The sequence below is a fragment of the Brachyhypopomus gauderio genome, unplaced genomic scaffold, assembly GCF_052324685.1.
Source record: "Brachyhypopomus gauderio isolate BG-103 unplaced genomic scaffold, BGAUD_0.2 sc60, whole genome shotgun sequence".
In the NCBI taxonomy this organism is placed as follows: domain Eukaryota; kingdom Metazoa; phylum Chordata; class Actinopteri; order Gymnotiformes; family Hypopomidae; genus Brachyhypopomus; species Brachyhypopomus gauderio.
The window spans coordinates 1,935,319-1,950,791 of NW_027506881.1; the positions used below are offsets into that span (position 1 = coordinate 1,935,319).

The window sequence follows — 15,473 nt, forward strand, 5'->3', positions numbered from 1 at the left end:
GGGAGTGTGAGGGAGTGTGAGGGTGTGTGAGGGAGTGTGAGGGTGTGTGAGGGAGTATGAGAGAGTATGAGGGTGTGTGAGGGAGTGTGAGGGAGTGTGAGGGAGTGTGAGGGTGTGTGAGGGAGTGTGAGGGTGAGTGAGGGAGTGTGAGGGAGTATGAGGGAGTGTGAGGGTGTGTGAGGGAGTGTGAGGGAGTGTGAGGGAGTGTGAGGGTGTGTGAGGGAGTGTGAGGGTGTGTGAGGGAGTATGAGGGAGTATGAGGGTGTGTGAGGGTGTGTGAGGGAGTGTGAGGGTGTGTGAGGGAGTATGAGGGTGTGTGAGGGAGTGTGAGGGTGTGTGAGGGAGTGTGAGGGAGTATGAGGGTGTGTGAGGGAGTGTGAGGGAGTGTGAGGGTGTGTGAGGGAGTGTGAGGGTGTGTGAGGGAGTGTGAGGGTGTGTGAGGGTGTGTGAGGGAGTATGAGGGTGTGTGAGGGAGTGTGAGGGTGTGTGAGGGTGTGTGAGGGAGTGTGAGGGTGTGTGAGGGAGTGTGAGGGTTTCCAGCTGCAACATTCTCAAATGATCACAGATTATTAATGGAGCTGGTTTGACAAGATTAACCAGTATTGCAAAAATTCCAGATTAAACAAAAATAGGTATAAGTTTACCACCTTGATGTAATACTTAAGATACTTATAGTCACAGAATAAATAACTACATCTGTCCTCTCAGCTTTCTAGGATGTCCCAAGGTTAGTGTCACCTGTCCAGCTCTGCAAGAATCCTATAGACTTGTTGACGTGGGGTTTGGCTAAGGACAGGATCAGCTGCGGTCATCTCTATACCAATGGAAGCAAATGTTGTATCAGTTAATTATATCAGCTAGGTGAATATATGTGTATACACACCGATATTGATATAGGGGGTGTACAAAAGGTAGCACAGTAAGATCTGAACCAATACTGCATCAGAGAGGCCAACTCACTCTGCTCTCCAGTTAATGAAAACCTCATTTATTTAGATTTATATAGCACCTTTCTTATACCCAAGGTCACTTAACAAAGAACCTGAGATAGAGGGAAAAAGGGAGGGGGTCAAGGAGACAAAGAAGAATAGTGTTGAATGAAAAGTCTTAAATTGAGATTTTAGAGCAGTAACAGTGGAACACTGCTGAAGAGAGACTGTAGTACAGTCCAGCACTACACAAGAGAGACTGTAGTACAGTACAGCACTACACAAGAGAGACTGTAGTACAGTCCAGCGCTACACAAGAGAGACTGTAGTACAGTCCAGCGCTACACAAGAGAGACTGTAGTACAGTCCAGCGCTGTAATGAGGTTTGTTTAGATATTTGTCAGGAACCCCTTTACTGTAAAAATAGAATTACAGTAGAGAATGTGTTCAGTACATAGACCAGAGTTTAGCTTCACTGATACGCAGTGCAAAGACAAAGAGACAAGGTTAATGAAACATGAGGAATCTGGAGAAGGACCCCAAACCTGTCACAGTTTCAACTTGGGTGGGATTTACAGTTATAGCTACAATTTTAATCTCAAACCTGGACAATTAGGAGACTATTGATTTGTGCACTACTAGAAAAATTTCAGTTTTATCAGTGTGTAATAACACACAGCCAGAGTCTGAGAGTCATGTGTATATTTGCTGGTAACATGTACCAGACAGGTGGATTGATACTGGGAATGTAATTGGACCTTAGATAGAATTGTAGGTCACCTGCATAACAATGAAAGCTAAGATCTTGGTTACAGATCATTTGTCCAATATGCAACATGTAAATAATAATGAGAGAGGGTGAAGGACTCGTACCTTGGGACACACCTGAGTGACAGGGTCAGTTATTGATTTGTCTTGCTAAGGTATGACCCCATCCAATCTAAACCAACCCCTGTAATACCAACAGAACACAGAATAGCAATACAGTGTGATTAACAGTTTTGAAGCCACAAACAGGAGGGGAACATGGTGTCCAGTTTCAACAGTAAAAGCTCATTTATGTCAGTCAGCAGAGACGTTTCAGTACTATGATGTGTGTTAAATCCTGACTGACGAGGCTCAAAGTTTTACAAACCAGTCTAGATTAAACCATAGCAGAATGAGCTGTGTTAATATCTACATCACCGAAACAAAACTCCAGATTAGCCATGCTACAGTAATCTACATAGAGAGATACAGAGAGATATACAGAGAGATATATACAAAGAAAAATATATAGAGAGAGAGATACAGAGAAAGAGATATACAGAGAAAGATATATATATATATATATATATATATATATATATATATATATATATATATATATATATATATATATATATATATAGAGAGAGAGAGAGAGAGAGAGAGAGAGAGAGAGAGAGATAGAGAGAAATGACTTGTCTAAATTGGATGGCGATGACGCTGACGCTGACTTTGCAGTAAGTAATAAATAATAAATACCACTAGGGTGCGCACTACAGAAATAAATGAGAAGTGTAACGTGAAAACAATGTAAAACAATTTCATTTGTAAAGCATATTTCCTTTATCTTTATTTCCTTTATATTCTTCGACCTTTACAGGGGAGAATAATACAATAAAAATCAGACGGCTTGTTCGCTTTATCTAAATGGCAAATGTTAATTATCTTGATATACATTTTATCAAACTGCTCAGTCAACACATTTGTATATATGACCGGTAGATTCAGTTCAGCAGTTTGGTTAGTGCTGTCAAAACCGTATGTATATATATATACGTACGGTCTCTGGTCAAAACAAAGACATGCGACACACGTAATGCTGCGTGCTGACGTTGTAAGGCGTTTCTGCACCACGTGACTACTGCGGACACACGTAATACTGCGTGCTGACGTTGTAAGGCGTTTCTGCAGACCGTCACCACGTGACTACTCCGCAGGGAGCGCACGAGCGCGGAGAGACGGCGCGTGTTGAGTGACCGCGTGAACATTCAGGAGTCTTCAGCACCTTCATCACGTGTGCTGGGAGTTGGACGCGATAAAAACTGAGCACGAGCGGTCGGTGCAGGAGGACTGAAATATACCAGGAACCAGGAAATCTTTCACACGAATTGTTTGACATTGTGTGCGTCTGCGACGCCGGGTTTGTGCCACAAGAGGGCGCCGTTCCTGTAGGAGAGGCGCGTTCTGGTGGAGTTAGAGACTGTTTACTGCAGGAGTGTCCACCCCGATATACTGGCCACCCTGGGAGCAAATCCAGTGCTTGCTCCCTTTGTTGTTTGTAACTTATAGGCTAATTACAAAGGAACTGTATATAATGCAGTGCATTATAATATTTAAAATACTTTACAAAGGCATATAGACAACTGATGATGAACTGAATTTTCAAATGTAACGATTGACGTATTATTTTCTACGGTGAAAGTTGGATAATATTAGACTGAACATAATTGGTCTGATAGTCCATGAATGTACGTCTGATCGCTGAACATGCCCGTGTCAGCAAGATTGATCACACATCAAATGGGAAAGTGAATTAGATCCATGGTGTGAACGCTGTGACATTGCAGACTTCTCTCACAGTTTATGTATAAGCAAACGCATTAAACGACATTATAACATATGAATGAGGGGGTTTGGAAATTGGTGCCTTGTTAAATTAAACTTTTAAAAACGGTTTCTAATAATGAAACTTTAGTAGGTTTAAAAATAAATAGCAGGTTTAATAAGGAAGCAACTTTGCCACATAAGCCACAGAAGTGTTAGACTAAGGGAATCCGCATTTTTATTCTTGTGTGTGTTTAATGCCCCAGAATGCTTCTTGATCTCATTCTTGTTTTTGCCCTCACAGCACAGTTTGACATTCATTATAAATGAGGGAGCTGTACGTGGAGACGAAGACCGCTGTGACCGCGGTGTAGCTGAACCTCAGACGCAGCACTGAGCTCAGCCACGGGAGAATGTGCCCGGCCTCCCCGGGAGGAGAGGTGTGGTGCTCCTCACAGGGAGACGTGAGCAGAGAATCAGCACACACTCATCTGTTATATAGATGTGATCCTTCTGTCACTTCTCCCACCCACACACACACACACACACACACACACACACACACACACACCCACACCCAGCCGCCCGCAGACAGAATATCAGCTTCCTGCATCACCCATTCAAGAGGAGAAATACCTACAGTAAATACCTACAGTAAATACCTACAGTAATTTCCCAGTGCTGTCAAGGGCAGCAGTCTGTGGTGTACTAAGGTCTATAAGTGGGTCAAGGGATTCTTGCCCTAATAGTATTTCATGTGTATGAAATAAAAGCATGCTATGCTATATTGAAGTGTCATTCCACAATGAATTACTGACATACATATAGCCTGAAATTAATACAATTATTATTGACCTACACTACAAATGTAGTTGCAATTGACATCTTCAAAACAGGTTAAAGTTTGATTATCAACATTACATTTATCTATAGATTGATACGTGGAAACCTTTGGTTTGCTGTAACAAGCAAATCCAGTGAGTTGTTTTCACTGAACAGATCCAGTGAGTTGTGAGAGTTCAACAGATCAACACAAACGCACATCTCTGGCCTACAGGGAGTGTCAGGTTTTGGTAACATGATCAGATCAGACTCACCAAGACCAGATCAGACTCAGCAAAACAACACACACACACACCCCTTCACTCCCCCCAAGGGAGGATCTATATCAGTGAACAAAACCTGACAAAACCTAACCTGAGCCTAATGCAGCCTGGCTCCCCCAGCACGAATAAGACACCCGGAGACTCACATGAAGGCAAAACTGCACCAGCTCTCCTGTTCCACCTGTCCAGCGGGGTAGGAATGTGTGACCAGGGCAGTCTTGGTCTTTTTTTTTCATTTAAATCTACTATGGAACTGTGGCTGTTTGGCTGAAACTTCGATTGTTGTCTATATATATTTACAAATAACATGCATGGATATGAAACTAAATATCAATAAAAAAAACAGTCACACAGTGTCTCTTAGTGAGGTGATAGTTATTGTCATCTTGGTATCAGGTGTACTGTATTTACATACATACACACTATTTACTCTCTCCCTCTCTCTCTCCCTCTTCCTCTCTCTCTTTCTCTCACACTCTCTCTCTTTTTCTTTCTCTCTCTCCCTCTTCCTCTCCCTCTCTCTCTCACTCTCACTCTCTCCCTCTCTCTCTCACTCTCACTCTCTCTCTCTCTCTCTCTCTCTCTGCTCAGTACAGCTACCTCACTCATTGAACTTTATACAATAGTTCATCTGTGTTTTTTCCTCCTGAATGCCACTGTAATTCCACATTCTTCTTGTGAATTTCAGTGCTAAACAGCTGCTCTGTTATCAGGCTGGACTGTAAAAACTTAAAACTTTCTCCTGATATCTGATCCAACATTTTTTACTAATATCAGCCCGATTCCAATATGTGGTATTGGATCAGTGGAATCTCTACAATCTACGATCCTGAGAAAGGTGTGTTAGCTAAGACAGTCCCCAACATCCAGGACCCCTCGAATGCTGGACGGACCTCATCCACCCCCACACCGCACCAGCGTGCAGCTTCCCACTAAAGCACAGGTGTCAAACTCAAGGCCTGTGGGCCACGTGGTCCGCTGCGTCATTCCCAACTAAAGCAACAATGTACTTTATGGATCTGGAGAGGAATGTGAGTGTGGGCCAGATGGTCTGTGAAAGGTGCTCTAGAAGTATAGAGTGGATAATCATTCAGATAATTTGATCGTTGTATTCTGGGAATGTAAGACATGTCCGCATTCTCGGCGTGAACAAGTTTGTTCAGTGAGGCCATTGGACTCCGCCAAGGGTGCCATGTTACCACTGCTGGTTGTAATATTCATGGGTGTGATAGGGCAGGGAAGATGAGGACCAGACAGCTTCTGCTGGAGGCCTTCAACACTCAGATGAGTGTTTTGCAGCTGAGTGTGAAGAAGATGGCAAGCAGGTCAGCACCTCCAAGTCTGACGCCATCACTCCTCTATTAAAGGACGAGCTGCTCCCTCCAGGCTGTGAGATCTTCCTCAATAACAGATCAGAAATGCACAAACTTGACCAAATTTGAGCAGCCAGCTTGTACTTTCACTTTTACTCTGTTGTGATGTGCGTTTGCATGTCAATTCCTCCCTGCCAAAATCTCTAAAAGATCTGCACCTTAACAAAAACACCAAATCATAGTGTTTAGCTTCACTACAAGGTACCTTATCTAATCCTAATACTAACACCTAACCCTAATACTAACACTGACCCTAACACCTAGCACCTAACCCTAACACCTAACCCTAAGACTAACACTGATCTAACACCTAACCCGAGCACTTAAAGTCAAAGTCAGCTTTGCATCTGATCACAGAATTCATCCTAGGTAATAGTACAGATAGGCCAGAATTCAAGATACCAGTCAGACTACTACTAAACTACAGGAGTCAATGTCATTACCTAGTGTTTTCCAAGTTAAACGTTTCCCAAGAAGCACAAATAACCATAGACAGACATACAATTTAAGAACAACAGCAAGTGGTATCAGCTGAGTTAGTGCTCTGGTAAGAACTCAACAAACAGGTGGGTCTTCAGTCTACGCTTGAAGACATCAATAGACTCTGCAGTCCTAGCAGCTAATGGAAGATCGTTCCACCATCTTGGAGTCAGGACGGAGAATAGTCTGGAGCTTTGTCTTCCATGATACTTTAAGCATGGAGTTTCGAGTCGAGCCAAGCTTGAGGTTCTGAGTGTTCGCTGTACGGATCGGCTTTGACCATGGACATCATGTAGGGAGGGGCCAGTCCGTTTTTGGCTTTGTAAGCAAGCATCAAGGTTTTATATCTGAGATCAATCTGGCTATGAAGCAGGATGCTAATAGTGTGTCTGTGTACTGGGTTTGTTGACAATATAAAACAAAAGGAGGAACAATAACCTACATTATTTAAGTGCACACGGGAAGAAGAATGACTCCTCTCTCCATAGGTATTATCCATCAACCTGATTGGTAACACATACACTCTGATTGAACAACCTGATTGGTAACACAACATACTAGAAAAGCTTGTCCTGTAAGTCCAGTACCACTGGCCCTCTGTACCTAAACTCAGGAGAACAGCTGGAGGGATTCTTGTGTCATCAGGTGATGTTCTAGAAACCCCTCAAAGGCATTATCTGCCAGTTAAGCAATTATGCCTATGTAAGTGAGAAAGATGTCTGGACTTGTCAGAGGAATATTTAATGGTTAAAGGTGTGTGTGAGAGAGAGAGAAAGAGAGAGGTATGCTATTAAAGTTAACCATCTGTCACACTGATCAGAGACCCTGTCATATTATGAATCTGCTGTTTTTAACCTAGCTTTCAAAAATAACCTATTCTTGTCAAATTCATAGAAAAAAATATGGGTATTAAAGCAAATGTTTTGGAAACACCATGACTGTATGAACACTGTATCAAGGCACGGAGTCTCTGCAGTCTGAAACAATGCTGATGATAACTTATAAGAACAATTAACCCTTTGTCCTGGAGGTGAATGCAAGCATATAAATCACCTTAGTGCACTTGGACACGCTTAGTGTAGATATTTTGGACTATTTAGGATATTTTTTGTAACTGGGCAGTGTAACTGGGCGGTGTAACTGGGAAGTGTAACTGGGAGGTGTAACTGGGAGGTGTTGCAGTGTGTCATATCTGCTAGGAAGGGCAGATTCTGGAGTCTTTTCCCAAAACTTCAGTTATTGCACAACTGTATAAGAGTCTCCAGGGCACTGACTGCAGGGCAAGTGATGACAGCAACGCCTAAAATTCACATCGTCAACTGTCAGAGGCAAATCGACGTTTTTTTCTGCCCTGATATCTGTGCAGCACTATGAGTGCTCAAGAAACGCTGAAAACACAATACGGGTTCTGGATCAGTGCATGCATTAAGAACCATAAACCCATAAACCCTAAGTGTAACCATAACCCATAAACCCTAATAAACCCTAACCCATAAATTTACTGCTTACTACTAATCATTTAAAATATATATAAATTTAGGCTATAGCAAATCTGTGCACACATGCAGATGTCTGCGCATACACATAGACGAACATTGTAATTGAATGCTAATTATTTTGAGACAAGCTCTTAGAAGCAGTGTATTAAATGGCAATTTAACCGAGAGCGGTTACTATTCCGTACAGGAATGTTAGCGTCAAGCCCCGGCGTGCTGTGCCAGGAATGTGCCCAGAGCCGCGTGCAGGAGTGCTGGGTGATATTCCTGTCTCGCGCTGCATATGTGTGTGACCCGGGGTCAGACGGACAGGCTCATTCATACATGAGGGTGAGAAATATTACAGCAGGGTGTTTGGAGGTGACGGCGTGCTTGGGCACACCCGGGAACAAAAACTTGTGTCAGTGGCTTCACAGTAAGAAAAAAACACACATGATGTGTTATTTGAGGTGTAGGGGTTGTGTAGGTGAGTGTAGGGGTTGTGTAGGTGAGGTGTAGGGGTTGTGTAGGTGAGTGTTGTGTAGGTGAGGTGTAGGGGTTGTGTAGGTGAGGTGTAGGGGTTGTGTAGGTGAGTGTTGTGTAGGTGAGTGTAGGGGTTGTGTAGGTGAGGTGTAGGGGTTGTGTAGGTGAGTGTTGTGTAGGTGAGTGTTGTGTAGGTGAGGTGTAGGGGTTGTGTAGGTGAGGTGTAGGGGTTGTGTAGGTGAGGTGTAGGGGGTGACCGGTTGTATTATGGAATGACACAAACACGCATGACATGGAATACAATCACAAACACACGTCTTTAAAATAGGCTAGTACAGCAGAATAACAGAATCAAATATAACCGTGTCAGCACACAGACGTAAAATGGAGCCGCAGTTAATATTAGCATCAACTGAATAAATCAGTCATTACGACATAAACCTGTTTTTCCTGAAAAACACACGATAAAAGGCTGTTTCTATTCCTGAAAGAGAGAATGCGCCAGAGGGGTGTGGACAGCCCGGTGGAGGGGTGGAGGTGTGGACGACCCGGTGGAGGGGTGGATGGGTGGAGGTGTAGAGGTGTGGACGACCCGGTGGAGGTGTAGAGGGGTGGATGGGTGGATGAGTGGAGGTGTGTACCATAAAACCCGGAGCGCTTCCGTGTTCGCGTCTCGCGACACAGGTCGGGGCGCTCGCGAGGCGGGGGGGGCCGGACTCCACTGCTGAACTTTGTGTCTCCGCCATTCGACACCGCACCTGCAACTTGTGGATTGTAAAGTTTTACGTCGCGGGTTCACTTCAGCCTTAAACGTCCTTCGGTTCGGACTAAGTCATGAGTCTCAGCGGCTCGCAGCGGGCGCTGAACACGTACGGGCGGCGGGCCAGCTCGCGCAGTGAGCTCGCGACGGGACACTACCAGTACGCTCGCGCCGACGTGGTGCAGGGGGGGGACGGGTTCGGACCGGAGCACGGACCGGGGTACGGACCGGTGTACGGACCGGTGTACGGACCGGAGCACGGCGAGGACTTTACCTACACCTTCACCAGGGGCTCATCTACAGCACAGGCGTAAGTCTCGGTCTGCGCACCAGTGTAGCTCAGAAAACACGTCCAGGGTTCCGAGGAACCGCTCGAGATGTACCGGGCACGTTTAGGTGTGAAGATGGTGGTTTTACCCCAAGGGGCAAATGATCTTGTCTGGTCTACCGCTATGTGGTTCTTAGTGGCATGACTCTGACCAGCACGCTGGTACACACGTATCCCGTGTTTACTGTTGTTCCCTATACGCCACCTTCAAACTTCACACCAAAGTCAGCAGGGCTGAATGGTGATGGTTAATCACGCGCAAAATTGCATTTGCATTCAGTGGATCATGTTTGTCGTGTAGTCTCCGGTCCGTTGCTCCAGATACACACATTTAATTAACCAGCCCGATCTGCGTGGAAAAGTGGTAGGGTTACCCCTAACCCCTATTCCCTAACTACACCCCCATCCCCTAACCCTATTCCCTAACCACACCCAAACCCCCTAACCCTCTAACCCTATCCCCTAACCACACCCAAACCCTCTAACCCTATTCCCTAACCCTCTAACCCTATTCCCTAACCACACCCAAACCCTCTAACCCTATCCCCTAACCACACCCAAACCCCCTAACCCTATTCCCTAACCCTCTAACCCTATTCCCTAACCCCCTAACCCTATTTCCTAACCACACCCAAACCCCCTAACCCTATCCCCTAACCACACCCAAACCCCCTAACCCTATTCCCTAACCCTCTAACCCTATTCCCTAACCCTATTCCCTATTCCCCAACCCCGTGAGGAGTGTTTTAGCTACCTTCACATCAGTTGCTGTTTAAAAACTGACATAATTATCTTGTGTCCCCAACGCACATTCTTAAATACAAATTATTTGCAAGAAATTTCCAAACAGAATGAGCCTATTAAAAGCTGTGCGTTTGTTTACCTCGCATATTTTTCAATTATTACCTTATACAGGCAATTTAGTCTTAGCGTTTCCAATCATATTACTTTGCTAAATCATTTTCTGCACTTTGATTCTCCAGTTTGCTGAGATGTAGTTACATTTAGGTTTATTATTATTTACTCTCTCTGCTTATGAGTTGGACACGATTTAGCATGAAATAGTCCAAGCTGGAAAATTATTTTATTATTTGAAAGTACAAAGTGCAGAGAATTAAACGTATCTTATAATCATCCAAGGAGCTCCAGTCCTGGATTGCTCAGTGTTTACTGTAAATCACGTAACTGCCTGTAGTGGGCGGTTTGGTGGGAGGGAACCTGGCCTGTGTAGCTCCGCCCACCGGTGATGTCACTTGGCTGAGGATGAGAGACAATAAGTTAGCAAGTGTTCTGATTAAAGAAATTCAGCTTCAGTAGTTCAGTAATGTAAATGTAATGCCTATAACCAAACAGTAAAAACACAATCTGTGAAATATAAAACAAAGAATGTTGTTCTTGTATTTAAACGAGCCTTTATTGCTTGTTTTTGTGTACAAACATTAACATTTTATACATTTTGATGGAACAAAAACAAAATATAGAACTGTAGACTAAATCAAATTAGGCACATCTAAGATCTGCACAGATTCCTCTGTCCCTGTCTCACTCCCTCTGTCCCTGTCTCACTCCCTCTGTCCCTGTCTCACTCCCTCTGTCCCTGTTAATATGTGCAGATCACTTCTTGCGCTGTAACGTACAGTTCAGGGATTTTGTTTACATTCCCCAGCTGTGTAATGTTGGTATTTACGGATAGCAAGAAGTGAAAATACATGTACTGGCCTGGTGCATGTGTGGGAGGAGTAGCTGATGCTGACCACACCCCTTCCCTCTGTAGCCCCTCCTCTCCCACTGCCATGATGCACCAGAGAGTGTCCATTCTCATGAACCAGTGCCAAGAGTTTCTGCGGAAAGCGGACTTTATACTCCAGACGGTGAGCATGAAAACCACAACCCCTTTCTCTGTTTATATCCCTATCTCACCATCTCTTTGACTGTCTCAATCTAAAAGTGAAACTATAGCAGCAGCCATACAACAGTGGACCTGATGGTCTGTGACTGGGAAGACCTGCCCAGTGTAACTCCTTTTAATATTGTGTAATTCATTCAGTGTGACTTATTAACCATGCTGCTCTACTGGGAGTGCTGGCAGTTCTATTACTGTATGGGGTGTGGTGGTGGTGTGTGTTGTGTGTGTGTGTGTGTGTGGTTGAAGGCTGACTGTTGGACTATAGTGTGCTTGTGTAGTGCTACATGTGTCTATTGTGGTGTGTTAGTTGAGAGCATGGTGTTACTGTGTGCTCATGGTTCAGTGTGCAGTTGTATCATGTGTTACCGTCATGCAGTTGCACGATTGTTGCCATTGTGCTGTTGAATTGTTTTGTTGTAAGTTCACTGTGGTGGTGTTTTGTTGAATTGTCTTGTTGTAAGTTCACTGTGGTGGTGTTTTATTGAATTGTGTCTTGTAAGGTCACTGTGGTGGTGTTTTGTTAAATTGTCTTGTTGTAAGTTCACTGTGGTGGTGTTTTATTGAATTGTGTCTTGTAAGTTCACTGCGGTGGTGTTTTGTTGAATTGTCTTGTAAGTTCACTGTGGAGGTGTTTTGTTAAATTGTGTCTTGTAAGGTCACTGTGGACTCGGTGTTGTGGTGCTGGTTTTACTGTAGTGGACTGTGTTATGGTGCTGGTTTTACTGTAGTGGACTCAGTGTTGTGGTGCTGGTTTTACTGTAGTGGACTCAGTGTTGTGGTGCTGGTTTTACTGTAGTGGACTGTGTTGTGGTGCTGGTTTTACTGTAGTGGACTGTGTTGTGGTGCTGGTTCTGATGTAGTGGACTCAGTGTTGTGGTGCTGGTTTTGCTGTAGTAAACTGTGTTATGTTGCTGGTTTTGATGTAGTGGACTCTGTTGTGGTTCTGGTTCTGGGCTTGCAGGGGGCCGATGGTCCTCGGGCGGTGGCAGAGGCCGAGCACTGTGTGATTTCTGCCAGTGAAACCATCGAGCAGATGAAGGTTTTCGCCATGGAGCTCAGAAAGATGGGCCAGCCCAATGATGGTGTGATCTTCAAGTGAGTTCTCCCACGTACACACACACACACACACACACACACACACACACACACACACACACACACACACATACCTACACCTACGCAGGACCACCACTGGCTGGATACTCTTCTGTGGTGGTGGAAGACCCCTCAGTTCATCAGTGCACTGAAATGTTTTCACCCCTTTAGTTTTGTTCCAGCTCAACACCAATAACCATGACAACAATGCTAATGGTGTGTGTGGTCCACTGTGTGTTCGCTGGTGGCATTAGTGGTACACCACTCCAATAATAACTGACCAGCAGAAGTGTTGACCAGAAATGAACTATTGGTGGAAAGACGTAGAGACGAAGAGGAAGCCAATGTAACGGTCTGTAATGGTCAGAAAGGGCCAGGACTAAAGTGGTGATGAATCAATCAAATTTTATTTATATAGCGCTTTTTACAACAGTTGTTGTCACAAAGCAGCTTTACAAGTGCCGAGTCCTAGCCCCCAGTGAGAAAGCCAAGGGCGACAGTGGCAAGGAAAAACTCCCTAAGGGCATGAGGAAGAAACCTTGAGAGGAACCAAGACTCAGGGGGGGAACCCGTCCTCCTCTGGCCGACACCGGTCACCATGACAACAACAACAATTTATACAGAAAGAAATAAAGAAAAGGAAAAGATGTAATAATGTCCATCTTGGTGTAGGCTTATCCGGTCAGGCAGGAGGTGGCTGGCACTGGATAACTCGCTTGTCTCTCCTCATCTCATTTTTCCTCGAGCAGGCGGGCAGTCATGTGGAGAAAATAAAACAGGGAAAATTAGCTCTGTATGAGGACATATAGAGGACAGATAAAATTAAACACATTTCAGGAGTGTGGCAGCAACTCCGGCATTAAGTTAAACTATTACAGCCTAGCTAAAAAGGCAGAACCAGAAGGTAACATAGGCTTGGGGGCATCCTGAGACAATGGCATCCGTCCACCGCACTGTCAACAAACTTGAGTGACCACGAGCAGTGACAGGATGACAGCACCAGCGCCCCAGTCTACCATAAAACCCTTTGTCTATGAACCCCTGGATCTGTACCTTTATCTAAGGGGGGATATTAATTATCAAACGCTAAACTAAATAAGTGGGTTTTCAACCTAGATTTAAAGATTGTGACTGTGTCAGAGTCCCGGACACATTTTAGAAGATTATGAGTGGATGCCACATCCACACAAGTGTATTGTAAAAATATTTGGACATTTAGTCTTGGCTGCATAATTCAACAGTTACAAATGAAAATGAGACTAGGATGAAGAATGTCAACTTTCACTGTCATTTATGGTTTCCATTGTATCCGTTTAGAATAATACCAGCAACAGTAATATCAGCAGCAGTAATACCAGCAGCACAGAAGAATATCCAGCCAGCAGTGGTCTCTGTGACAGAGTGTGTCACTGCGCCTGAATGTCACTCTTCTCCACCCTAGAGTTTAGAGTGATACCAGCAGCAGGGTGTATTTCTCCATCAAAACTTGAGTTTCCATCTTTAATCAGAGCAGCCAGTCATTGCTACATGGGGCACATAAACACTGAGGTTGAGCTGCGTGTTGTCACAGCCACTGTGTTATCTGGAGTGATTACTCTCTCTCTCCACCTTTCCTCCACCTTTCCTCCACCCGCCCCACCCTGCAGTGTGGAGCAGTGCTGTGAGCAGCTGCGTAACGTGCACACAGCTCTCACCAGGAAGAGACGGGGCAGTGCCAGCTGGGACGATGCTGGCCGCAGTTTCCACGACGCCATCGCCTGGATCACGCAGCAGAAGGTAGTGACGAGGTTGCCGATCACCAGATCACCCACCGATCACCAGATCACCCCCCCGATCACCAGATCATCCCAATCACCCTCGATCACCAGATCTCACACACACACACACACACACACACACCCATCACCAGATCACCTTGATAACCAGATCTCTCCCCCTCCCCCCCGATCACCAGATCACCCTGATCACCAGATCACCCTCAACAATCACCCCCACAGGCTGACTGGTTTACTCGGCCAAGATGGCTGCATTAGCAGAGAACAGTTGAAAAAGGGCTCTACTGCCCAACAAAGACCAGTCTGGAGATAAACCCCATACAGGAGCCCCACCACAAAGACCAGAGGGCCGTAAATCTGAGTCTAAATCCCGAGTCTTTGTGGGGTGCTGGGTAGAATCACACACTTTATCATGCAGGTCACAACAGCAGCAGCTGGAGTAGAAAACATCTAAACCCTTCAGTGCAGGAAACACTGTGCAGCTCCCCCGCAGACCACACACACACACACACACACACACACACACACACACACACACACACACACACACTCGCGCGCTCACACACACACACACAACCAACACCATTGAGCAACAAGGACTGTACAGTTTATTTTTTTGCTGATGTTCACAGAAGAGGACTACAAATGTGTGAAGGAACCATGAAAAAGAGTGTTGGGGTGTGGGGTGTAGAGTGTTGGGGTGTGGGGTGTAGAGTGTTGGGGTGTGGGGTGTAGAGTGTTGGGGTGTGGGGTGTAGAGTGTTGGGGGTGGAGGAGAGTGCAGGGGTGTGGGGTGTAGAGTGCAGGGGTGGAGGAGGCAGTCTGTTTCACACTTATCTCCATCTGCCTTGTCTTCATTTGAATGCCACAAATTCCTAACCCACCAAACTGTCAGGGGAGATTTACTTTCCGCGGCTTAAACGGACCAATCGAGTTCTGTGTGGCCGCATAATTAACAGGCTGCTGCACAAACAGACGTGGGATTCACCAGCAAGTGATGCAGTCGAGACAAACATGTTTTCTGGATTATCCACACACACCCCACCACTTACTGTTTCATTAGACCCACCGTGGGGCAGTTAGGGCAGTTGGAGACTACACCCCGTCGCCCTGCCTGGTTTGTATTGGCAAACCTTCCCAGAACTGTGGCAGGATGGACAAGTGATGTTTGCTATTGGCTGAGAATTTTTGAC

At 45.1% G+C, this 15,473-nt stretch overlaps 1 protein-coding gene across 2 annotated transcripts in view; it reads left to right on the plus strand.

Annotated features, from left to right (window-relative positions):
• The first annotated feature begins 2,893 nt into the window (after positions 1 to 2,893).
• Positions 2,894 to 15,473, plus strand: part of dspb (desmoplakin b) — a 30,254-nt gene continuing 17,674 nt past the window's right edge. The window contains exons 1-4 of one of the 2 annotated variants that reach the window (XM_076988038.1): positions 2,894 to 4,799; positions 11,280 to 11,376; positions 12,373 to 12,506; positions 14,153 to 14,282. In XM_076988038.1, coding sequence (XP_076844153.1) covers positions 4,753 to 4,799; positions 11,280 to 11,376; positions 12,373 to 12,506; positions 14,153 to 14,282 — 408 coding nt within the window. In that variant the 5' untranslated portion in view covers positions 2,894 to 4,752. Of the gene's footprint in view, positions 4,800 to 9,049; positions 9,488 to 11,279; positions 11,377 to 12,372; positions 12,507 to 14,152; positions 14,283 to 15,473 lie in introns of those variants that run through there. The other variant, XM_076988037.1, reaches the window with a different exon arrangement.